The sequence below is a fragment of the Arachis hypogaea genome, chromosome 5 (assembly GCF_003086295.3).
Source record: "Arachis hypogaea cultivar Tifrunner chromosome 5, arahy.Tifrunner.gnm2.J5K5, whole genome shotgun sequence".
NCBI lineage: Eukaryota > Viridiplantae > Streptophyta > Magnoliopsida > Fabales > Fabaceae > Arachis > Arachis hypogaea.
Genome location: NC_092040.1, coordinates 107582964 through 107609493, shown reverse-complemented (window position 1 = coordinate 107609493; position 26530 = coordinate 107582964). Strand labels below are relative to the sequence as shown.

General features: G+C 36.1%; 4 protein-coding genes across 6 annotated transcripts; 2 read left to right on the top strand and 2 right to left on the bottom strand.

The window, feature by feature from the left end:
• The first annotated feature begins 6358 nt into the window (after positions 1 to 6358).
• LOC112802572 (U-box domain-containing protein 38) lies at positions 6359 to 9059 on the top strand. Its single transcript, XM_025845837.3, has one exon. The coding sequence runs from the start codon at positions 6828 to 6830 to the stop codon at positions 8445 to 8447; it is 1620 nt and encodes a 539-aa protein (XP_025701622.1). The 5' UTR covers positions 6359 to 6827; the 3' UTR covers positions 8448 to 9059.
• A 6135-nt stretch (positions 9060 to 15194) lies between these two features.
• On the top strand, positions 15195 to 18115 carry LOC112802569 (UDP-glycosyltransferase 74B1). The gene is made up of 2 exons (XM_025845834.3): positions 15195 to 15986; positions 17257 to 18115. Exons 1-2 carry the CDS (start codon positions 15348 to 15350, stop codon positions 17983 to 17985), a joined length of 1368 nt encoding a protein of 455 aa, XP_025701619.1. The 5' UTR covers positions 15195 to 15347; the 3' UTR covers positions 17986 to 18115.
• Positions 18116 to 18365: 250 nt separating this feature from the next.
• On the bottom strand, positions 18366 to 23940 carry LOC112802570 (uncharacterized protein At5g50100, chloroplastic). 3 transcript variants are annotated; one of them, XR_003202442.3, is made up of 9 exons: positions 23537 to 23940; positions 22898 to 23043; positions 22681 to 22788; positions 22221 to 22277; positions 21625 to 21690; positions 21403 to 21463; positions 19992 to 20035; positions 18892 to 18985; positions 18366 to 18825 (listed from the first exon to the last, which is right to left on the bottom strand). XR_003202442.3 is itself a non-coding variant. In XM_025845835.3 (8 exons), exons 1-8 carry the CDS (start codon positions 23697 to 23699, stop codon positions 18947 to 18949), a joined length of 684 nt encoding a protein of 227 aa, XP_025701620.1. In that variant the 5' UTR covers positions 23700 to 23940; the 3' UTR covers positions 18366 to 18946. The 3 variants fall into 3 exon arrangements, 1 of the variants encoding a protein (XP_025701620.1); XR_003202443.3 differs by having other exon boundaries at positions 18366 to 18819; XM_025845835.3 differs by having other exon boundaries at positions 18366 to 18985.
• Positions 23941 to 25337: 1397 nt separating this feature from the next.
• LOC140173274 (uncharacterized mitochondrial protein AtMg00860-like) lies at positions 25338 to 26119 on the bottom strand. The gene is made up of 3 exons (XM_072196108.1): positions 25658 to 26119; positions 25478 to 25546; positions 25338 to 25400 (listed from the first exon to the last, which is right to left on the bottom strand). Exons 1-3 carry the CDS (start codon positions 26117 to 26119, stop codon positions 25338 to 25340), a joined length of 594 nt encoding a protein of 197 aa, XP_072052209.1.
• Positions 26120 to 26530: the final 411 nt, after the last annotated feature.

The window sequence follows — 26530 nt, the reverse complement described above, 5'->3', positions numbered from 1 at the left end:
CAAGTTATGAGGGTTCTTCTGAAACTGAAGACTATTTTATACAACAATTAGACTTTATGTCAGAAGAAGAGAGCTCAGGAGAAAATAGTGGAAAGGAGGAACAGGATAATAATAATTGTTTAGGAATAGAATTATGTAATTGTAGAAACTGTGAAAAAACTGTAAATGTTTTAACTAAAGAACAAACCTCTACACTAGTCAAAATAATTGACAAGTTAGAAGATACACCATTAAGGGATGAGTTTATAAGACAATTAGCTGAATTAGTTAAAAAAGAAGAAGAAAGTAAGCAAGAAATAAGACCAATAGAAATAAAAGAAATTTATAATCGTTTTAAAAACCCACAAGAAGAAGTTTCCCTTAATTCTCTCAAAGAAGAGATAAAAAAGTTAAAAAGAGAAGTTTCAGAATTAAAACAACAAAATATTAATATGGACTACAGATTACTAAAAATAGAAGGAGAAAACATAATAAAAATCCAAGAACAATCTTTGCAAAATAATGAAGGGACTAGTAATATAACAATTCCCGAGAATTATATTAACCTAGGTACAGAAAATTATATAAATATTTTAACATTATTAGTAAGTCAAAAATGGTTCACTACGATAACTTTGATAGTAGGAGAAGAAAAATTTGATTTAATAGCTATGGTAGATTCAGGAGCTGATGTTAATTGTATACAAGAAGGATTAATACCCATAAAATATTATGAGAAAACTACAGAAAGAGTCTTAATGGCAGAAAATGACAAAATGACTATAGACTATAAGTTATCTAAAGCAAAAATTTGTAAAAATAGGGTATGTTTTGCCACTACATTCTTTTTAGCAAGAAATATATCTCATCAAGTTATATTAGAAAATCCTTTTACTTTATTATTATATCCCTTTAATGTCGACATCGACGGAATAACTTGTACAAGAATCCCCAATCATCCTGTCCATTTTGAATTTCTCACAAGACCAAAACAGCATGAACTCAATATGTTACAACACCTATCTACACAGGTTAGTGTAACGGAAACAGAAGAAAGACAAATTAACTGTTTGAGCCTAGAGAAAATTTTACAACACTTACCGCGTCAAGTTAATATTATAGAAAGAAAGACAAGACAAATTAACTATTTAAACCAAGAAGTTACACATAAAAGAATAGAAGAACAATTACAAACTCCAGAAATACAAGATAAAATAAAAACAATTGAAGAAAAAATTAAAAAAGAATTATGTAGTTTAAATCCCACAGCTTTTCAACATAGAAAATTACATGAAATAGCTTTACCATATGAAGATGGGTTTAATGAAAAAGATATAACAACAAAAGCAAAACCGATACATATGAACAAAGAGTATCTAGAATACTGTAAAAAAGAAATACAAGAATATCTAGATAAGGGACTAATAAGGCCTTCAAAATCACCCTGGAGTTGTACAGGCTTCTATGTGATGAAAGCATCTGAAATAGAAAGAGGTGCTCCAAGATTAGTTATCAATTATAAACCTCTAAACAAGGTATTAAAATGGATTAGATATCCTTTACCAAATAAAAGTGATTTAATTAAAAGATTAAATAAAGCAAATATCTTTTCAAAATTTGATTTAAAATCAGGATATTATCAAATTGCAGTAAAAGAGGAAGATAGATATAAAACAGCCTTTATAGTACCTTTTGGACATTATGAATGGAATGTAATGCCTCAAGGATTAAAAAATGCTCTAAGCGAATTTCAAAAAATAATGAATAATATATTTTACCCACATATAGAATTTACTATAGTATATCTTGATGACGTATTAGTATACTCAAAAGGAATAAAGCAGCACATATATCATCTAGAAAAATTTATGGATATTATAAAAGAGCAGGGATTAGTTTTATCAGAAAAGAAAATGAAAATTTTTACAACTAAAATAAGGTTCATATATATATATATATATATATATATATATATATATGGAATGTATCATTTAGGAATGACAATGTGAGAATGTATTTAGGCTGTGTTTGTTTATAGAGATAAGACACTGAAATAGAGACAAAAAAACACAAAATCGTGTTTGACAGATGAGACATGGACAGAGACATTGTGTTCAAAGACACTGAATTAGAGTATTTTGTGTCCATCCTGATAGGAAGGACATGGACACTAACAAGGGATAAGACTTATTTTTTATTTTTCTTTTATTATTCTTATTAATTTTTCATAATTATATTTTTTATTATTATATTTTTCTTCTCAAAATTTTTGAATGAAAAAATGAGAATAAATTAGATTTTCATAATTTGTTCTAGTTTATCACCAAACAGAATACAAGAAAATAAAATTTTGTGTCTCTGTCCTTTTTGTCTTATTCTCAGTGTCTTGGTCTCAAAAACAAATGCAGTCTTCTAGTCATTGGATTGGTTTTAATGGTTAAAATTAAACATACCTAATAAATGATATTATAAATGCATTTATCTCAAACAGACATTTCAAGACGATTGGGATGTTGCCCCGCTTTGGTGGCATGACCTTGAGGCATTCAGTAGTCGTCAGGAGGCATCGATGGTCGACGGGATAGATTTCAAGAAGGCATTCCACATTCATACCACCGACTAGCCCACTATGTAGCGCATTGTGGAGCAATTTCGCACAGGTAGGGAGCAGAAAATGGGACAACCACAGCAACATTTGTCTCTCCTTATGTCCACCACTGTTTGGGTTTCATACATTTCTCTGGGTTCTGGCACGTCATACGGCACACATGTCAGGCCTGGTGCTCAGTGTGCGACACCGCCTTCGGTGGACTACGGCCTATTGATGACGGCATTCTAGCCGATGTATGCACCACCAATTCATCCACCTTACCAACCACAGTATCAGCCAGTGACATACTCCGAGAGTTATGTTGTCGCACATCATCCTATGCCCTCACAGCTGTCTCATCAACCACAAAATCACTCATGTCACCCACAGCTTCCTTAGGACCCACGTCCTAGCAGACCTCAGCGATAGGCTTAGCCTCTGCTATGTGGCACCAGACATTAGTTGCATTACCCGAGTGATCACCATCGATGATATCATTATTACTGTTGTATGTTGTAATTTCATATGTTACTATTGATCTATTTTGATACACTATTTTTGTTATATTTTGGTACACTATTTATGTTGCATTTTAGTTCACTATTTGTGATTTTTTAATATCAATTGTATTTAGTTTGGGGTTAAATTATTGAGCTCTTTTTTTGGAATTCTTATACAAACTTCGTTATATGTTGTATTTTAAACTTTAGAATTTCTACACAACACAAATGCGATAAATATGGATAACTTAAATCGCATAAAGCTTAAGTACAACATTTTTTATTCAAAATATAACAAGTGAACAATAAACTAAACCACACAAACACATGAGCTACAAAAACAACAACCTCAACAAATGCAAACAAAGTAGCAACTGTAAACTAAACTTCGTCCGTTAGCTGGTTTGGACATCCTTTTTCGAGTATGATTGATTTGCCTGCAGAGATCACACCTTTTCTCTTGGCACTCGCCCTCGTCCATCTCATTATGAAGTTGAAACCTGCTGGAAACAGGTCAGCTAGTAGACTTGCTGCGCATGGCAAGATTAAGGCGAAGCTATATCCCGTACCACTCCAGCCAAAGCTTCTCATGTGGTATCGGGGGAAACTCCACCATATACACTTTGAACACAACTTGCTACATGTACACTAGATGGACGTACAAACCCCATTTGACACTCGCGACAGCATAGGATGCTAGCGCATGACGACATGAAAAATGTAGTGACTGGAAAAGGCCACAATCGTACATGCCCGCCCTCAAGTGAACACAGAATGACCCGTGCGACCAACCTTCGAAAGGCTCTAACTCCTCAACTAGGAACATTGAAGCCCGTCTGTCGCAGTGGGTGACGCTCATCTTTGAGATTCCCTCTCTGTTCTTCTGAATAACATCTATCAGCCATTGGAAAAATTGATTACCCGCCACTAGTTGTGCGTGTGCCTCATGTCCCTTCCTAACGAACAACTGCTGCAGCATCTCGTAGGTGCATCACATGATGGCTGAAATCGGTAAATAGCATTTATCCTTAACACAGCATTCATGCACTCGGAGAGGTTCATCGTCATGTGCCTAAACTTGCGACCGTTGTCACAGTGTTGTAGCCAGATCTCTTTGTTTAACCTACTAGCCCAATCTGCCATCTCTCGGACAAATCCTTCAATGCATCTATGTACCACTTGTATCCAGCCTTGCTTGGACTGTAACCAACATTTATAAGATACCGCTTTTCCTCGGCAGACTTGAAACGAGACATAAAGTTCGCCGCCATGTGCTAGACACAATAAGCATGACACGCTATAGGAGACTGCCACCCACTATCATCAACTCTCAATGCAGCCTTAATCGCTTGGGATCTGTCAGAAATAATCAAAATAGGCCTTCCTGTGAGGTCACATGTCGCCTCAGATTGGTAAGAAAGAAAGAACATGACTCTGTGGTCTCAAACTCAACAATTGCAAAGGTTACAAGAAGGATATTGTTGGTATCGTCTTGTGCCACTACAATAAGCAAACCACCGCCATTTTACCATACAGATGCGTGTCATCGACGGAGACGAACGGCTTGCAATTCTCGAAAGCCTCTACACAGGCAGGGAAGAACCAAAATACCTTATCAAATATGCTGCAATCATGCACCATAAGGTGCCCATCATAGTATGGTATAGCCATGATCTCACCTATCATTCCGGGTTAACGACTCTGTAGTGCTTGTAGCAACTTCGGCACCTTATTGTATGACTCCTCCCAATCATCGTATATCTGGACAATTGCCTTTTGCTTCACCATCCAAACCTTTCTGTACGAGGGTTTGAAGTGCTAGCTTTGCCTAACTGCACCTTGTAGGATAGAGATACTGACGGATGGCGAGGATTGTATCAACGAGAGGATGACATGACAGATGAGACTACTGTCCAACTGTTGGTAGTCTTGAGACATGGTGGGTGCTAAACATGTGTGCACTCTTCCAACTCTATGCACCTTCCTAAAGAAATAGAACAACCATGGTTGAGATGTATAACAAGAACAATCATGGTTGAGATGTATAACAAGCATAACAATGATAAATGAGAATATAGAACACACTTAAATTTGAACTTTCCAATATCTGAGATTCTGTCGAAGAGAAACACGGATACGCCAAGGACAGCTTGCTTTAGATTGCCGACAATGCACATGGTACTTTAATCGATCTGACTCCACGACTCGGTACTGAACACTTCTACGAATGCTATAATTCTTCATAGCCTACATTACTATATCTCTACTTTTGAATATGTGCCCAACCCAAAAGTCCACACCACCGTCTAAGTTGTAATCGTCTTCACCCGTGTTAGAAAATAGATTTTTCTCTTGCATCGCATCTAGATCTGATGTATGATAGTGACTGGGTACAGATGATAAGGCCGGAATTGGGTGTGAGACAGGCAGAAGATACCGACGTGATGCCTCGACTTGGGTCTCTGGTACAAACTCCTCCTCATTATCATCTTCAGAAGAGCTCTCGTTGCTATCCGCAACATACTCCTCGTCAGAGTCCTCACCGTCAACGTTCATGTCTTCCACTGGACTAGCAATGTGTAGCAGTTTTAGTGCGAAAGGTGGGTCATCCTGCACAAAGTCTGACTGGCCAGATCCACCACCACCGACATCACCAACCTCTGCAAAAAGTTCCATTACTTGTTCCGCCATGATTTTCTCATGTATGTTAAACATCAGACGCACATGCTCATCACCATGGAGGCAAAACAGATGAAACCGAAAAGTTTCATTTCCCATCGGTGCTAGTCACCTATACCCCACCCTTCTGATCTCTTTTCTCCCGCTTCCACCGACACTACTCAATATCAGGCTCTTTAGATCTGACAAAGAACTTACTCACTAGATACGCAATAGAATGGGATTCTCACACTCAAATATCATCCTAGTATCACTATTTCTCGTATGGAAATTGAGATACACACTTACAACCAGATAACCAATACTATTAGACATTTTAGCTTATTTTTCGAAAGAAAAAAGGTATAGAAAAAGAAGTGAAATACTTGTGGATAATACAAAAGATTGCATATCTTTTTATAACTACTGAAAATTTGTCATAACGTATCTTATTTACACCGTAAACGTCACACTATAAGAGTACACGTATCTCGTTTACACTGTAAATATTTTATTTCGTACATTTTCTCAATATATATACTTTTTTTCATTTACACTGTAAATAAAATACGAAATAAAATACATTTTCATAAAAATACTAAAAATTACGTATTTTAATAAATAAAATATTTATTTTATTTAAAAAAAATCCATAAAAATACAAACTCTCACATTTACAAAAATATTATATATTATATTTATTTAAAAACAATAAAACAACTAACAAAACGCCTTAAAGTCCTAAAGTAGGTTTTTTTTTGTTTAAATAAAATAAAATTAAATAACCCCTGTTTTCTACTTCCCATCCTCCCTTCCTCCGTGGCCCCGTCTTATCTCTCTATTCGTGTTGGCAGTACTGCCAGTACTAGCCTAATATACTTTTATTGCTTTACTGATTACTTCTTTCACGCCCTTCACTGACTCGGTCTCACCCCTCACCCAAACTACTCTGGGCTCACACACACCCCCCTTTACCTCAGCAACAACATGCTCAACTCAAATCCCTGCAAACCCACGCGTTCACCACTATTACTATATTCCCCACAACACCAGCAACAACAATAAACAAGTCCCCACCCTTAAAGCCATCACCATACATAATGGGCGGCAACGGCAAGCACCGTTGGAGAATTTCGTTCCATCGTAATTCGAAGCTGGAGCAACAGCAGCCCAAGCATCCCCCTCCGAACGAATTCATATGCCCCATTTCCGGTTCATTAATGTCCGACCCGGTCGTCGTCGCTTCCGGACAAACCTTCGAGCGCCTTTCCATCCAAGTCTGCAACGACCTCTCCTTCTCCCCCACCCTACCCGACGGAACCCGACCCGATTTCTCAACCATTATCCCCAATCTTAACATCAGGACCAGCATCCAAAACTGGTGCCGTAAAACCAAGACCGTACACCCGCCCGCACCGGATTACTCCTCACTCGAGCGCATCGTCAAGGACGCAATGGCCGCTGCAGCTCCTCCGCCCCCTCCGTCGGAGCCTGACCTTAGGGTTTCTGAAAAGGAGCTCCTGAAGGCGGTGCCGGACAATCCGCCGGTGATATTCTCCCACGCCGCCACTGAGTTAGGTCCCCGAGTCAACCACTTCAACTCGGGATCCTCCGAGGAGTCCGTCGTCATCGGTGGCGCGAGTCCGGGTACTCCGCTTCCGTTCACGGTTCGGCCGACGTGCTTCTCGTCGTCCTCCGTCTCCTCCGTTGAAATTACGGAGGTCGAGATCCAAGGGCAAAACCCTAGCGGACCTCTTTCAGAGGAAGAAGAAAAGCTCGTGGCGAAGATGAAGAGCAACGAGGTCTTCGAGCAGGAAGAAGGAGCGATCTCGCTTCGGAACCTCACGCGGAGCAGCGAGGAAGCAAGGGTTTCACTCTGCACGCATCGAGTCCTCTCCCCTCTGCGTTCTCTCGTAGCATCGAGGTACGGCGTCGTGCAGGTCAACGCTGTTGCCTCACTGGTCAACCTTTCGCTTGAGAGACAAAATAAGGTGAGGATCGTGCGGTCAGGATTCGTTCCGTACCTGATCGACGCGCTCAAGGGTGGATCCTCTGAGACGCAGGAACACGCTGCAGGTGCGCTTTTCAGTTTAGCGTTGGATGATGATAATAAGATGGCGATTGGGGTCCTCGGCGCGTTGCAGCCTCTTATGCACGCGCTCCGATCCGAGTCCGAGCGAACTCGGCATGACTCGGCACTCGCGCTGTACCACTTGACCCTGGTTCAGAGCAACCGGGTCAAGCTTGTGAAACTCGGCGTGGTCTCCACCTTGCTGTCGATGGTGAAATCTGGAACCTTAGCGAGTAGGGTTCTGTTGATTCTTTGTAACCTTGCGGTTTGCATGGAAGGGAGGACGGCGATGTTGGATGCTGATGCGGTGGAGTGTTTTGTGGGATTGTTGAGGGAGAACGAGTTGGACTCGGAGTCAACTCGGGAGAACTGTGTGGCGGCGCTGTATGCGCTGAGTCACAGGAGCCTGAGATTCAAGGGGCTGGCTAGGGAGGCGAGGGCCATGGAGGTGCTGAAGGAGGTGGCGGAGGTGACGGGGACCGAGAGGGCGAGGGAGAAGGCCAAGAGGATTTTGCAGATGATGAGGGCTGCCGGTGATGGGGATGATGATGGGTCGGAGCATGATGGGGTTTTGGAATCCGGCGGGTTGACTCGGATGAGGTACCGCGGCAGTGGTGGCAGGAACAATGCCAACACCACGACGTTCTAGATTAATAGAGTTGACTCGAGTGATCGGCCTTCGAGTTCAAATTCATTGGTTGATGATCTTGCAGGTATAATGTAAGTGTCCGTTGCTAATTGTGGATTAATGGAAAGCAATATGAATCAATGCAAGTGTTCAATTAGATTGGAGGAGTCATGTGAATATATGATGGTTGTATTAGGCCTGCATTTTCCTTATTTACTTATTTCTCACTAGGAATCCATTAGTTTATTTTATTTTATATATATTTTTTCGCATTTATTCTGGACAGTTAAATTTGTTGGTTCAGGTTTCAGTAGGAAAAAGGAGTAAATTATTAGTTGATGAAAAATTGTAAGTAGCTAGAAAGGATTGGAGGAGGGATTGGTTTTTGGATTGGTAGCAATAGTTTGTGGTGGTGCCCTTGCTGGGTTTGGTTTGTGGTGAAATCATGGTGGTCATTTTCATATACCTACTATTCTGGTGTTTTTTTTTTAATTATTATTATGATTTGGTTTTAGCTTATGGTGACTAATTTTAGTATGTAATCAGGTTTAGGTTAATGGTTGTACGCCAATGTGTACATACTAGTATACTACATAGTTATAAACTTACAATACATTGTTTACTTTGATGATATATACACAGCGTAGCTGTGGGATTATTTGGTATTGGTGGCTTAGGAAATGGTTCATGTGTCAGGGTTGTTAATACAGCAGTTTCATTCACGTTAGTTTTCTTTATAATATTGTTGTTTCAATATCAAAATTCAAAAGGCCTCAGGATTTCAGTCGAACATAACAGTTATTTTAATCATGGAATCATCAGTTAGCTATTTTTATTTTCTTCTTCCGTAGGCCATTGTGTGTGGAGGAAGAGCGAATTTTGCTAAATTGTTTTTATCTTAACTTATTGGTTAAGTTCGTATCATGTCTGAAAGATGCAGCATTTTCAATTTGAGTTAAATCTGAGTTATTTAATAATCAAAAGTCCAATTGATTGAGATAGTGTAAGGTGTGCGGTCGTGTTTGGATGCTTCTCATTTGTTTTTTAGCTAATGGTCTAATTAAAATGGTCAGAATCATAGAAAGACCATGCTAGCCCGAGAAAGACAAAATATACAAGGAAAAACTAGCAAGAGTGCAAGAATCACATTACTCTCCTGTTCGGCGTAAGGCAGCTTCTTTTGATAACTGTTGTTATTAGTGGCAATGAAATATTGAATTTTCCAATAACTAATTTTTTATCTTTACAATTTAAGTATTTATTTTAAAACAAGTATAAAGAATTAATTTTTAATTAATCAGTATAAATCAATTTTTTCTTTTTAAATTGTAAAAACTTTCATTTGTTGGAATATTTAAAATTTAGAATTTATAATATAAAGTTAAAAGTTTGAAAAAATAAATCTAATTCCTTAAATTAAAGCTGAAATATGGGTTTGGAAAAATAATAATTTTTTTATTTTATTTAAAAAAATCTTACAAACTAGACTCTGGTCTAACATAGGTCAAAACAGTTTTTTTTACTAATCAGTGAATTAAGTCTCAAAATAGTCCATAAATTTACATTCTTAAGTTTCAAAGTAATTTCTAAATTTAATAATTACTCAAATTCGTCTCCAAACTTATACTCCATAACTTATAATAGTCCCTGAAGCATTTTTCGTTCATCGAAACCTTAAAACGATGTCGTTTTGAATAAAAAAGAAAAATGAAGCGTAGAAAAACGTGGTCGTTTTATATTAAAAAAAATTCTCTTTTTTTTCTTCTTCAACTCTGTTCTTCTTCTTCTTCAACAGATCACAAAAATAAAAATTGACAACACAAAATATCACAAAAAAATTAGCATTAATCAGAAAAGACCAATCAACTTAAATAGCAAGTATCAATCAACCTAAAAAAATAACAAACACAAAAATAGCAACAGTAAAAAAAAGTAATAATTACATAATAGAAAACAACAAAAATTATTCATTGTTTTTATATTAAAACAGGATTAGCAACAATAATCACCCAGGACATTAAAGAACAATGATTGAATAACTAAAAAAATTAAAGAAAAAAAATCACCATGGCTGAGAGAGAACCGTGCTAGAGGAGAGACGAGGGAGATTGAGTGGAGATGATGTAGGCTATCAAGTGGTGGCGACAGCGAAACGGAGGCCGGCGAGAGGTGATGGCGGTGGCAGCGAAGGTTGAAGAAAGCTCTTGTGAGTGTGAGAGTATGGTTGCGGAGGGGGAGGGCATCAGATTAGAAAGGAGAAGGGAAAGGGAAAGAATCTCAGGTTGGAAAAGCAGAAGAAGAAGGGGAAGGAGAAGGGTTGGAGGAGAAAAAGGAGACAGGTTGGGAATGGAGAAGGGGAAGGGGAAAGTTGGGGGAGGGAAAGGGGTTGGGGACGGGGGATGAGGAAGGGAACATATTGGGAATTGGGAGGGGGTGGGGGTTCTACGCTACGCTTCTTTCTTTTTTCTTTTTTTTTTGGTTTTGGGGGGAGGGGAGAGGGGATTTTACGCTATGCTTCTTTTTTCTTTTTTTTTTGTTTTTTCTTCAAAACAACATCATTTTAAAGTTCCGATGAACGAAAAATATTGTAGGGACTACTATGAGTCCCAAAGTATAAGTTTGGGGATAAATTTGAGTAATTATTAATTTTAGGAATTACTTTAAGATTTGAGTGCAATTTTAGGGACTACTTTGAGACTTAACTCTTAATTAGTACCGAATGCTTTGACTTTCCAATCAAGGCCCTTCTGTCACGAAAACTTTGGTACATGCGGTGCTTGCTAGTTGCTAGCTATGAGAATTTTTTATTTAAATTAAATAAATATGAAAATTACTAAAATACATAAAATATTAAGTACTTATCTATATGCACAACATATCACATCTCGGATACTGAAGGGTGAAGTAGAAAATAGGCATATTTCGGATACTGAAATCCTGTTTTATCACTATATGACGCCGTGATGTATTTAAAGTACACATAAGATACGTGTTAAGTGGGAGAACGAATATTAAGCATTTGAGATACACCTAAACTCGTAATAAGATCTCAATATCTGAGATACGTGTGAAATGCATAATTTGGGTCTCAACATCCGAGATATGCTCAGAGGCATATGTAAGGCCACAACAGCCGAAATTTTCATTCATTTGAATAGTTTCTAAGCATGTTATGATTTTATAACATCTTAAATTCAAGTTCCTGAAGTGCATATGGCCCTTGACAATATGTTCGTGATGGTGACATCAACAGACTAAATCCGACTTGACACATAGTTGGAACTTTGGATTTTGAGGTTAGTTTTTTTTCCTCTTTTATTTTCAGTAAATAATTAGTTTAGATGTTTAGGTTTTATTAATTTAGTTAATGCGCTAGGTATTTTGAGTAAGGTAAGTTAGAAGTTTTATATTAACTTAGGTAGGTATAGTATGTTTTAATATTTTTATAATTAATTTTAATTTAAGTAGGTATTTCGGGCACTGAGACCCCGTTTCGAGTTTGCATGTATCTCGGATGCTCAGTATTTGCTGGGTTGGTGGCATTTAGCGCCACCCCTCCTGAGACAAACCAAGCATGTTCTCCTTCCTGGCGCTAAATGCCAGGAGCTGCGCTAAACACCACCATGGCAGTGGCAAATTCCCTTAGAATGCGTTAGCGCCAGGTCCCGGCGTCTAGCACCAAGGCACTAGAATTGGATTCCAACTTTAATATGCTCCCCAGTTTTTTCTGAGCGCACTTGCTTCTGTTTCAATCAATTTGCATGACCTAAATAGAGATAAAAATAGGGAAAACTATGAACAAAGAAAAGAAAATAAATAAAACAATATTGAAATCGAAGGATATTAAATATTGGGTTGCCCCCCAAAGTGCTTCTTTAACGTCACTAGCTTGACGGTTCAACTCTGCTATGTCAGTAGATGAGTAATTCTCTGGTGATCAACTTCGCCACCAAGGTAAGACTTCAACCGCTGGCCATTAACAATGAACCTCTTGTCGGAATTCTCTTCGTTAATTTTCACATGATCGTAGGGAGACACTTTATTTACCAAAAACGGTTCAGACCACTGAGATTTCAGCTTTTCGAGAAATATCTTGAGCCTTAAATTAAAAAGAAGGACTTTCTGGCCTGGCTCAAATTTTCTGGTGGCTATCTTCTTATCATGCCACACCTTTGTTTTCTCCTTGTAGAGCTTGGTATTTTCATCATCTATTGTTCATAATTCATCAAGCTCAATGAGTCGGAGGAGCCTCTTCTCTCCTACAGCTTTTGCATCAAAGTTCAGGAACTTAGTAGCCCAGTAAGCTTTGTGCTCCAACTCTACTAGAAAGTGACAGGCTTTTCCATAGATTAACCGATATGGGAACATTCCGGTAGGAGTCTTGAAGGCTGTACGGTAAATTCAGAGAACATCATCAATATTCCTAGCCCAGTCCTTCCTTGAAGCTGATAGTCTTCTCTAGAATCTGTTTGAGCTCTCTGTTAGAGACCTCCATCTGTCCACTTGTCTGAGGGTGATAGGAGGTATGATGCATGCGCATCTTTAGTAGTTTTTAGTTGTTATTTCTTTAAATAAGGGTAGTGATCTATTTTTTTATTAGGACTTTCATGCTTTAAATCAATGGTCTTAGAATTTCTTTTCTTGAATTAAGTTAGAGATTTTCTTTAATTAAAATTTGTTGGGTGCTTTGATCAATACTTTTTGGAGTTGCTTTGGGCTTTCAAGTTTAGGAATTGATTTAAGGATGCTAAGCAAGAACAAAGAAGGAAGCTTAAGAAATACTTTGAAGCTCTTGGCCACATTTTAAAGCCTTAGGACACACTTTTCCAATACCAAAATCAACAAAATTTAATCTGGAAGCTTTGCCGTCCAATGTGGTGGAAGTAGCGTCCAACGGAGATCATGCGTATGCACAATTAGAGCTAAAAGAGAAATCATGCGTATGCATGCATTATGCATACGCATGTTTTGGTACGAAAATGGGTGTTGCCCATACGCATCCCTCATGCGTACGCGCAAGTGGTGAAATAAGTAAAATCATGCGTACGCATGACCCATGTGTACGCATGACCCCCATTTCAAGTCCCACGCTAGTTTATTGGCATCCTACACTAAAGCAATACAAAAGCATATTTTGGGCCAAATTTGGAAGATAGTTGCAGGCATCCACGTCCTTCAAATGGCGTGGCACGACAAAGCAAAACAGAGACCAAATTGCGTCATTCTTGGAGGAAAAAGTGTGGTGTCCAATGTGGTTTCCAAATGGCTAGTTTATACCATCTTGTGAGGCTGAACAAGACTTGGTTTAGGTTGGATGAGCCGTTGGTGAGTGCATTCGTGGAGCGTTGGCGTCCAAAGACGCACACGTTTCATACGTCGTTTGGAGAGTGTATGATTACACTGCAGGACGTGACGTACTAGTTAGAGCTGCTAATCGATGGACATTACGTCAATTACGTCATCACCACTATCATAAGAAATTATGTCTGACTCTACATCATCATCGTCATCATCATCCCACAGTACATCATCTATACCTTCCCGTGCTCCACCTTGTAATGAAACCGGTGTCGTATCAGTAATACCTACTTCTTCGTCACCACTGCGGTTTAGATCAGCTGCGAATGACAGGGAGGCAACCAACATTGCCTTAGGTGCAATCACAGGCACGGATGAAGAGGCACAAATAGGCCTCGAACTAGAATAGGTTGCCGTTGCTGGAGGTTGATAATTCCGGTTCAAACCTCCTGAGCTAGAGACTACATCTACAAACTTGGCCAACAGTTTAGGGGTTCTAACTTCAGAAAACTACCGATGACAATGAAATAGAATTTACAAATCATCGTCACTTCCTATGACAAACAAATCGTATTTCACATCATCCCGCAAAACTGAAATTAGAATTCTATAGAATAACTTCTCAACCCGTTTCATGCCTTATAACCCTAGTTTTTGGATTATAGAATTCAGGAACTCAGCAAAGCTTGTTGAAGGTTTCAGGAGAATACTAAGGGGATCTTTATCAATAAACTTAATTCTATAACGTATTTTTTTCTTAATCGACCCTCTATAGTGCACCAATACTAAAAAACTATCTTCACTAATCATTGTGTTTCACTCTCATAAGAAATTCATGTTCATATCATATTTAGATAGGTTGGCCTCACACTAAATCGAATTTGCTTAATTCGATTTATGAATGCATAGTAATTCGAATCAATTCCATTCGAATTATATAAGAACAAAACCAGGAGTAAATCAAAACAGCTTGTTTCGAATTACTACGGACGTTACATGCAGGCATAAATCGAATCAACATGATTCGATTTACTATAGAACATTATATGGATGCATAAATCGACTCAAGCAGCTTCGATTTGCATTTTTCTTGGTAATTCGAATTGGACAGCTTCAATTTACTATGAAAATTGGCAAATCGAATGAAACATTTCATTCGATTTATATAGAAACGTGCATTTAATAGATCTATGTAACGTTTTCAGATTTAAGTGAATTGTGTAATATTAAATTGGGTTTGGTTTAATAGTACATTTTACTTTATTTATATATATATATATATATATATATATATATATATATATATATATATATATATATATACTTAATTTTTTTTTCTAAACACACTCACGTGGGTCCATCCCTGAACAAAACCCTTAATTATCTCGCTCTTACTGTAAATAAGATAAATAATGAATTATAAAAAACATATATGTGAAAATAATTATTTTATTTTATTTTAAAAAAGGTCTTTTTTATTTTTTGTTCATTAAAAAAGGTCCATTTAAGTTGTTGAAAACTTGAAATAGCGTCATTGCTTACATAATGATAATCTTACCGCGACAAGCATGGCCTATAAAATAAAGAAAGTAATAAAATCAATAGCTATCCTAAAATGGGAAGATGAAGAACAAACCCAAAGGCCATGTGATAGTTCTTCCGTATCCAGCCCAAGGGCACATCAACCCGCTCCTCCAATTCGCAAAAGTTTTAGTCACCAAAGGCCTCAAGGCCACATTAGCCACAACCCCATACACAATCAACCACATACATGAACCAACCGTGGCTATTGAACCCATCTCAGATGGCTATGATGAGGGTGGCTTCACCCATGCTCCAAGCGTTGAATCCTACATTGAGTCCTTTAGATCAGCTGGTTCCAAAACATTATCAGAGCTTATAATTAAGTTGAGACACTCGTCATGTGCCGTGAACTGTATTGTATATGACTCTATGCTTACTTGGGCACTTGATGTGGCAAAACAGTTTGGTATCTATGGTGCTGTGTTCTTGACGAATTCTGCTTCTGTTTGTTCTATTTATTGGGAAATGAAACTGGGAAACTTGGTTTTTCCTTTGGAGAAATGGGTGTTTCCGATTTCAATTCCTGGGCTTCCTCCTCTAGGGGTTTCTGATTTGCCTAGCTTTGTTGCAAGACCTGATGATCACAAAGCTTATCTGGATGCTATCATGGGAATATTTGAGACTTTGAAGAACAATGACTGGGTATTCTGCAACAGTTTTCAGGAACTCGAAAGTGAGGCAAGTGTTTTTTGTTTTTCGTCCCCCTTGTTTTACTTTTATAAATCCAATTCATTACTAACCAATTTAGGTGTATAAGGATCATAGTTTTTTACAATGACAATATTTATGTAAAATATCAAAATGATTTTTTAAGATTAAAATAGCGCACATTTTAGTTTATTTTATCAAAATATTTATCAATAATTATTATTTAGTTGATTTAAATAATAATACAAAATATATATTTATTATTGTTGTAATAAATTTTAATAGTGATACTTTTTTAATATCTAAAAACACTTTTTAATGTGAACAAGAAAAGTAAAAGGTATTGCAAAAATATTTAAAAAATGTAATCTTAATTTTAGAAAATTTTTTTTAAGTGTTGCGAATGTTGTATTACCATCGCAATTACCATAATGATAATCACAATAAAGAATATCATTTATAAGATGTTATTTTTTGATTCCTCGCATCATTATATGATTGTGAGATGTGAAAAATATAAAAGGTTTGGTTAGTAGAGCTTAAACATAAAGGCCAAATGGGTGATAGTTAATAAACTACATGAAATCTTAAGACATATGAATGAAATTCAACGATTTTTTCTATAACAATTTTTGTTGTTTTGTGTTCCTTTCTGTATCATTTTATCAGATAATGGGCATATAATTTAGTTAGAACTCCATGAAAATTTAGAATAAGTATGAACATTATGGGAATAAATTTATATGTGAAATTCTTCGCTTCTCTGAAAAGTTAATGCAGAGAACAAGTTGTATTGAATTAAGAGGAATGCTAGGTGCCAACAATTTTTGGGATTTATAGCCATCAAATAGCTATCAATGAGGCTTTTAATGGTATGAGATTTCATCCAATGACTCACTTTTCTTTGCTGATTACATGCTAGCCAGAATTTGATAAAGTTGTTGCCCCCTAGACATAAGTTGCATGACATCTTGACTATCATAAAAGAATCCACCCTATAGAGGAAGTTAACAACCTCAGATATAACTCTTTTATGTTTTTATACAAATGAGAACATAAAAACCATGTCTTATCCCAGAGCATGGCACGATGCATTGTCGTCTTTGGATCCATGTAGTGTTGTGTTAAGCTTGCGAATGGACACAATACAATGACATCTTTGATTCATGTAGTTAACCTTACCTAGTGGGAAATAGTTCTATTAAGATATATTAAGGTAAAAACTGCAAATAAAAATTCGATAAGAGACCTTTTCAATTTTTGATTGCACAATAATCTCATGTCTTATGTCTTACTGAAGGCTTTAGATGGTACATGGCCAGTTGTACCAGTAGGACCAATGGTTCCATCAGCATATCTACACCAACAAAATTCAGAAGACACAGCTTATGGAGCCACACTGTGGAATCCAACTATAAATAAAAGTTACATGACATGGTTAGGTACAAAGCCGCCAAGGTCTGTAGTTTATGTATCATTCGGAAGCATGGCAACAACAACAGCTAAACAAGCCGAAGAAATCGCAAACGGCTTAAAGGCCAGCAAGAAGAATTTCATATGGGTGGTGAAAGAATCTTGGGAGATATTACCAAAGGGGTTTATGAGTGGACTCGGTGATGCAGGGTTGGTGGTGACGTGGTGCAACCAATTGGAGGTGCTGGCTCACCCGGCCGTCGGCTGCTTTGTAACGCATTGTGGATGGAACTCAGTATTGGAGGCACTGAGTATAGGGGTGCCGATGGTCACGGTGGCTCAATGGAGTGATCAACCTACAAATGCTAAGCTTGTTGAAGTGGTGTGGGGAGTGGGAACAAGAGCTGAGAAGGATTCAGATGATGTTTTATCAGGCAAAGAATTGGAGAAGTGTATAGGAGAAGTTATGGACGCTGAAAAAAGTGAAGATTTAAAAAGAAATGCTTCTAAGTGGAGTCAAAGTGCTTCAAGAGCAGCTAGTGTAGGTGGGACTTCAGACAAAAATATCAATGAGTTTGTAAAGATCTTAATGTTACCTAAAGGGGAAAATAATTAATGTAAGGTTTGATTACTTTCTAGGTACTATAGGTTCATTAAGTCTTCAATTGAATCCTTGTAGTTTTATAATCAAATCCCTTATTATACAAAATTTATTAATCAAATTCCTATAATTTAAACGTTACTAATTAAGTTCTTGCATTGTACAAATACTTTTTATTCAAATCCATTCTGATTTTTTTAATCAAACCCAACATGGGATATTAAGCCCCTGTTTTCCTTTAAAAAATATATATATTGTATATTATTATATAAAGATTTGATCCCAAAATGTTATTAAACCACAAGAACCTGATTAGAAAAAGTTGTACAATACAAGGACTTATCTAAAACGGTTAAAGTACAAGGACCTAATTGACAATTTTTATACCATAGAGGGACCAACAAACCAGAAGTTAACTGAAAATTAAGTAAAATCATAGAGATTCACAGGATACTTAAACCTGTATACTATTACTACTATACATACTTATCACCCTCACGTGGTACATGGATGCACTAAGCATAAGCTTTCAATCTTAGTTGTATATATGAAAATAAACTTTTTAATGTCATGTGTAACAATCTACGTATACCGTTAATTCAGCTACTGCTGATATCATAAAACGTTTGTGTGAGACAATGCTGAAGAATCTGCTGAAGTAGACTATAGTCACTATACACTACCATTCTTTTGAGCCTGATCAATTGCTTTACAAGAGAGTATCAAATGTATGCTGATGAAGATGTATACTTGTGATGCTGATCTACATGATACATATATAAGATCATATATATATGGCGAGCCTCTTCAAGTGTTTACCATGGTCAACTATTAGGTTGCATTTGGATTCTGTATCTGATTCAGAAATACAGAAATAAGGAAAAGATGTTATAAGAAGTTACATAAAATATATAAATTTACCATGTCTCTCTATTTCTGTTTCAGAAACAGCATCCAAATGCAGCCTTGTGGAAATTTACATCTTGCAAGCACTGCTATCTTTGCATACTTCGCCCTGTCCGGAATACCAAAAAAGGAAATATGGATCAGCATCATCACTGCTCATTCTTTATATCGCTTTGATATTAAAGATTAACATTTATGCCACAGGAAACTAATCAAATGGAGTCAAATTATTAAGGGTAGTTCAAGATTGTGCTAATTGACAAATAACATAATAGAACGTTTGCCATGGTGTGTGTACCGGGTGAAGCCGGATTCGCCTTGATCCGAACCCGACCATAAATAATGACCAAGTCTATTTTTTGAGACCCTTACCCAGCCCTAGACCTGGTAAAATCTTACTACTTTCAGGTCATACTAAAACCGGGTCTAAACCGGTGAAGTCCGGATCTTGATAAACTTTATGTCAAAATATGATGCACTTATTTATAAAGAAGAAAAAAAATATACTTGTTATCGTGAAGTTGATATTTGAACTTGAATTTTTTCATAAATTCTAATTTCATGCTTTGATCTATTTTTTAATTCAACAAGTGTGATTAAAAATAAAACATAATATTAGAATTAATTTAAAACATATATACCTTTTTTAATCCCCTTAGGATGCACATGGACGGGTGAAGCCGGGTTCGTCTTGACCCGGACCCGGACCCGGCACTAAATAGTGACGGGTCTATTTTTGAGACCCTTACTCGGCCCTTAACCCAGTGAAATCACACCAAATTAGTCTCGAAAATGTTCGGGTCCGAGCTGGGTCTTTAGGCCGGTCGGGTCAGGCCATGTACACCCCTAATCTATGAAGCCTTAGATAGCATTTGATAAAATACTAAGTTCCATTTCTGTTCACCATGACGGACAATGTCCAAGTCCCAGTCTTGGTTTTTTAAAACAATTTATGAAATGCATAATACGTCGAAAAATCCCAATCTTTTGAGATTCAAACCTGTCACCAACTCTCAAAGTTTATTCTCTTTCAATTTTGTTTGTGCTTGCTTTATTCTGCAGAAACATTCTCTGCTGAATTTAACATGAAGTTTTGTGCAGTTTAATCAGCCTACCTTCTTTTTTCGAGCTTCTAAAATTTCTTCTATAGGTGGCCTTCCTGGAAACCACAAAGGACATAAAGCATATGAATTGAATGAAAGGATGAAAGGATGTTAGCATAATCATACTGGAGAATAACCATAGGGCATGTCCAGCTCACAATTAATCGAAGTTATCATTTCACTAATATAACATAATAATGGAAAAAAAATGAAACTCAATTTATAGCCTATAATTAATGATCAATGAATTTTGTGATCATGAGAGACTGAACAACCTATGACAATAATTCAATGATTTTGAACGTTAACAGCGGCTGACTCAAGAAAAAATAAATAAATAAATAAATAAATAATGGTAACAGAGCCTAATTTTGCTAATGATAGTTGATGGTAGTTATCTAGCTATATTCGCAGAAATTGTTAGTTATGTTAATTGTTGTCAGCTGACACTTGCACTTGTATAGAGTAGTTTTGGCAGTTACACAGTTACACTATTCATTTCATCCAATTTAGATAAACCGAATTCTGCAGAATAATCAAGCTAGAAGCTCATTTTCTCAGTTTCTCAAACTACTCGCATCTCTGTTTTCTCATTTCCTCTCTACTCATACCATCTCTTAGAAGGTATTAGAGCTCTGCTGCACAATCATCCCTCTCATAATGAAAGGAAATAAAATCTCAGTGAAGCAGAGTTTTGTGAAACTCAGCAGGATCATGAAAATCACAATCCATGCAGTGCAGATTTGTCATAGAACCCTTACTATCCAAATCCAAATGAAAATCCTACATAAGATATTGTCACAATGACTATCTGATACTGGTTCCAATTATCATAACTGGTCTAGATCTATGAACCGTTCTCTTTGATTCTCCAAGAACAATATCACAGAGATATTGCAAGAATTTCACACTTTCAAGCAAGGTAACTTGTCAGTTGCAGAATATCCTGATGAACTGAAATCATTTTGGGAGGAATTCGAAAAATACTTTATAGGAATGCTAGTGTCATCTGGCAACAACTAATGCAACTAATCATATTGCAGCAACAAGTAACTACCACTAATTGTCATTAGCAGAATTAGGCTCTCCTAAGAAAAACTATGCAGTCTATGTCATTCCAGCTAATCAAATCAGCCAACCTAACGGAGAAAAAGATCATCTAAGGTTTTAATTTAACCTACAGAGTGAGAAAATATTTGGTGCTGGTGGAGCAGATTTAGTGCACGCTCAAAGAGCTTTTACAGTCATTTTATTCTTTATATTTAACTTATATAACAATTAAAAATAGAAAGGTGTGGTTGTAAAGGCTACTTAGTGCAAACACTAAATATACTCTAGGAGCAACCAACAATTTGTCAGCTACATAATAATAATAATAACAAGGAACTTCCAGTGCAAAATTGTCAATGTAAGTTGCACTTACCTGTAATCTGAAGACGATATTTAGCCCAAACACCATATATGGAGTCAGCAATTGTGCCAATCTGTGAAACATGATTTCCTCCATCGTAAAATATAATATATAAAAACAGGCTATCTAGTATGTGCTCAAGTTAAAAAATTAGAAAAGGAAGTGAGGATTTCTCCATGTTTCAAAGCAACAAGACAAATAAATCATATAACAGTATTTGATAGGAAGACTTACTGGTTCATATTTTGTAATAGCATAAACCCAACCAAGACCAACTTGTTCATATAATCTCCGAAACGCCTGTAAATAGTGTTTCTCACAAGCATGAAACAGATGCATATATGAAATATACATATAAAATTTCTTGCAATAAAGAGAAAAAGAAAAAGCTGGGTGGGGTGGAGAATAGATTTTCACATTTGAACAGACAACAAACTTTTTAACTCAAACTTGTTTGTTTAACTCTTAAATAGTTATTGTGGTTTCTTTATGAATGTAATTTTTATCCAATAATGATGATCAGTCATTGATTGGACAAGGATTCATAACTTTGCACAAATTTAAAACAGGACTTTATTATAAACATGTTATTGTTAGTACTATTATATTGTTTTCTTGGTATTGAGAATGAACTAGGGTTATATACCTATATGTGATTATTCTAATTTCTAAATTTTCAACAATTTAATAAAGATTCTGAGCTTAGAACCTATGTGCAGATATTTTAAAGCCTTTCATATACTCATATTCACAGTATAGAACTAACACAAGAGTCTGAGTAATGGTAATAATAATTATGTTGGTAACGAAGATGAGGTAAGAAGCAATACTTCAACATCCTTAACCACAGTTCCATCAGAGAGAATAGCATGAATTCTTCCCATAACCTACAAGTGTTAAAAAAAAACAACAAAAAACAAAAAACAAAAATCATTGAATTATTTTGGCACATACTACCTGTGAAAAGCATGTTCAATATTCATCAAGAATCCTCAAACAAAATAACAACACCACCTTTGCTAGAAATTAATAAAAAAACAAGGGTCTTGTCATTGAAGTGGCAAAAGACTAAACAAAATATAAAAAATAAAATAAAATATTCAATAAGTTCAAATGTTTGGAAAGATCTATCATCAATCAAAATAAACCATGAAAGAAAAAAGTCATTATACTAATAACAAAAAAAGAAAAAAACAAAGGAGCCAATGGAGTTCATAACCTACTAAAACGGGTTACGGAAAAGAGCATAACTTAACAATTGCGAGAGAGTAGGCAGTAGAATAAACTAACCGTTTCATAGTCAAGGTTTTGATTTTCCTCTGGAGAGTAATCAACTGAGCTTATATCAACAAATTTGATTGTTCCATAGCTCTTATTCCTCTCCCTTAGCATATCCACCTGAAAAGACATAGGCAGCAGAACATGCAAAATACTCATCAATAATCTAAAATGCCGAAAAGAACTACGACCAACAACACTTGTCTAATGTTTTAAATTAAGTTGAAACCTCGCGCATACAGAGAGGGCAGTCTCCATCATAGAGCATTTTAATCTTCCAATCCTTGTTATTGGGTGATTGACCTTCCCCTTCTTTCTTGGAACTTGCAGCCTCCATAGCTGCCTCACTAATAGCTCGAATGTGCCATTGAAATCCTGCAAGTAAGTTTGTCATCAATTCATGTGCACTCATTGTTACATTCCCGGAAGAGTAGAGAAAATCAAGATTTGATGCGAAATTGGAAAAGTACATTAAATACGGAAAACATGAATATTTAAATAGTGAAATTCTCAGACCTAGTAAAAATTTTGCAAAATCGGTTCACTCATTTCAAATTGTAATATCGAAAAATTTTAAGTTAAATCGAGATTCAGCTAGTTTGCTCGGAACAATATATTTGTCATTCTCACCTTGAGCATTTTCCATTTTTTAATCTCTCTACAATCTTATAATCAAATTCTTGATTTTAGGTTTCTTAATAAGTACGCAAATGATGAAAGTAACCGAGATTGTCAATCAGCGGTAGTAAAACATTATAATTTTATAGAAATACATCAATTTCAAATTATGTGTAGTAAAGAAGAATAATAATAAATAATAATAATAATGATGAAATTCGAAAGGTAAGAGAAAAAAAAAGGGGCGTACCAGGTTTAGTAATAGGATTGGAGTGCGAAGGAAGATTGATAATGTTATGGAACTTGGGAGAAAGATTATGGTGTGGAAGTGAAAAGAGAAGTGACGGTTTTTTAACCGTTGCAATGCTCCCAAAAGCAGAAGCAGCATACGCTGCTGCGACTCTCATTGCCATATTGTGATTTGGTTAGAGCACTCAAGTTGGAGAATGAGAATTGAGAAGGTTTGTGTTGAAAGGAAAAACCAAACATTTTTCTTTCCAGAAACGTGGAAGCTTGGGGATCACCCAAACTCATGAGAATGACACGGATTTTGAGGTTGAGATTCTGCTTCGCCTTCGATCTACCCGTTTAGACTTTGGAAGCTTCATCCAACTCCATACCAAATCTAATTTAAAAAAAATTTAACAAATTACTTATTAATATTTTAAATTATCTAGCCCTTAAAATTAAAAAAAGTAATAAAGGAAGTCTTACCTTTTAAAAGTAATACAATGAAGAAATTAATTATCTGAAAATTTAAAAATAAGTGATACCTCCACAGAATTTATTATTTTTATTAATAATTTTAGTCATCAACTTAATTTTTTTAATTTAGCGATTTAATAATATATTTTTAGCTGACACTTTAAAATATTGTAATTGGCCAAATAAATAAATTCTAATATTCCTCTTTAAAATATAAAAAACATTTATAGTTACAAACTAATTTATCAAATATGTTAAATAGAAAAATTTTAGAACCAGCAATTCTTGAAAATTTCGTTACATATCTAAGTATTTTTGTCAATCAAATCTAATCAAATTGATCCAAATCCAACAAAACAACTCACAGTGTCTCACACAACGTATACGCAAATTGTGCATTTTTTTGTTTGATTTTTTTCTTTTTTTTTATTCTTGTTAAGATGATAAAATAAGAAGAATTATGAGAAGATCAAGAAAAAGAAGATGATGATGATAAAGAATAAAAGAAAAAAATTTTAAATTATACAGAATTTTTCAAAAAAATAATACTAAAATATTTTAACTTTGACACCAAAATTTTCTTAATATTGGTATTAAAATTTCTTAAGTAACATTTTATTAAGAGTGGTGGAAGAAGAAGAATGGTGGTGGTGGTGATAGTGGTGGTGGAGTGTTTTGAAATATGCTGCATTTATTAGAAATAGAGCCAAAATATTTTAATCTTGATATGAAAATTTTTTTAATTTTGACACAAAAAATTATTAACCATGATTCAATTTTTTGTTAAGAGAAGGAGGAGAAGGAAGAAAAAGAGGAGAAAGAGTGTTTTGAAATGTGCAGAATTTATGAGAAATAGAACCAAAACATTTTAATCCTAACGTGAGAAATTTCTTAATTTTTACACCAAAATTTTTTTATTGTGATATAATTTTTTATTAAGAGGGTGAAAAAAAAGAATTATGAAAATGTGAAATAAGAAGAAGAAAAAGGATAAGGATGATGATGATGATGAGTTTTGAATTATGTAGAACTTATTAAAAAAATAGCACAAAAAATTTTTAATCGTGACACAGGAAGTTTTTTAATTTTGACACCAAATTTTATTAATTGTAACATAGAAAATTTCTTAACCAAATTTTCATATCATTGAACTAATTCAGTCGTATTGAACTCATATATAAGAGGTATAGTCATTCTTGTGTCATTTGTAACAAATTGATGTATTTTTTGTTCCAAAATACATTTGAATTACATTAACGCTCTTCTCGAAGCATCATCCAAGCAGTATACAACGACTTCTGACTTAGCGCATCCACCACAACATTCGCTTTTTCTAGATGGTAATTCTATTCAAAGTCGTAGTCCTTCAGTAATTCCATCCACTTCCTCTGCCGCATATTAAGCTCTTTCTGATCAAAGAGGTATTTCAAACTCTTATGATCAGAGAAAACTCAGAACTTAACTCATAAAGGTAATGTCTCCATACCTTCAAGGCAAACACAACCACAGCAAGTTCCAAGTCGTGCATCGGGTAATTAACTTCAAGAGATCTTAACTGCCGTGAGACATACGCCACCACATTATGATGATGCATCAGCACACACCCTAGACCCTTTAGTGAGGCATCACAGTACACCTCAAATGGTTCATTTAGCTCAGGTAACACCAACACAGGCGCGGTGGTCAACTTTTGCTTCAACGCTTGAAAGCTCTCCTCACACTCAGAAGTCCAAACAAATGGCGCGTCCTTGCGGGTTAACCTTGTCGGTGGCAAAGCTATTTGCGAAAAGCCTTTGATGAATTTTTGGTAGTAGCTAGCTAAGCCCAAAAAACTCCTTATCTGAGTTACTGAGGCCGGTCGCCCCCATTCCATCACCACTTTCACCTTAGCAGGATCTACGGCTATCTCCTGTTTACTCATTACATGGCCAAGAAACTTCACTTCGTCCTTCCAAAATTCACATTTGGACAGTTTCACATAAAGTTTCCTTTCTTTTAGTATTTGCAACACGATCCTCAGGTGTTCCGCATGTTCTTCTTCAGTCTTAGAATAAATTAGTATATAATCAATAAAGACGACAACAAACTTATCCAAAAACGGGCGGAAGATTATGTTCATATAATCCATAAACACTGCAGGAGCGGTTGTCAACCCGAAAGACATTACAGTGTACTTGTAATGACCATAACGAGTCCTGAAAGCAGTCTTAGGGATGTCTTCATCTCTCACCCTTATCTGGTGATAACCGGATCACAAATCAATCTTGGAGAAAACCCCGGCTCCTTATAACTTATCTATGAGATCGTCAATTCGTGGCAGTGGGTACTTATTCTTTATTGTGACCTTATTCAGTTGCCTGTAATCTACACAAAGGCGCATACTCCCATCCTTCTTCTTTATCAGTAATACCGGTGCTCCCCACAGAGAAACACTTGATCGAATGAAGCGTTTACTCATTAAATCTTCCAGTTGAGCCTTGAGTTCGGCTATTTTTAAAGGCGACATCCTATAAGGGGTAATTGAGATTGGTCTCGCCCC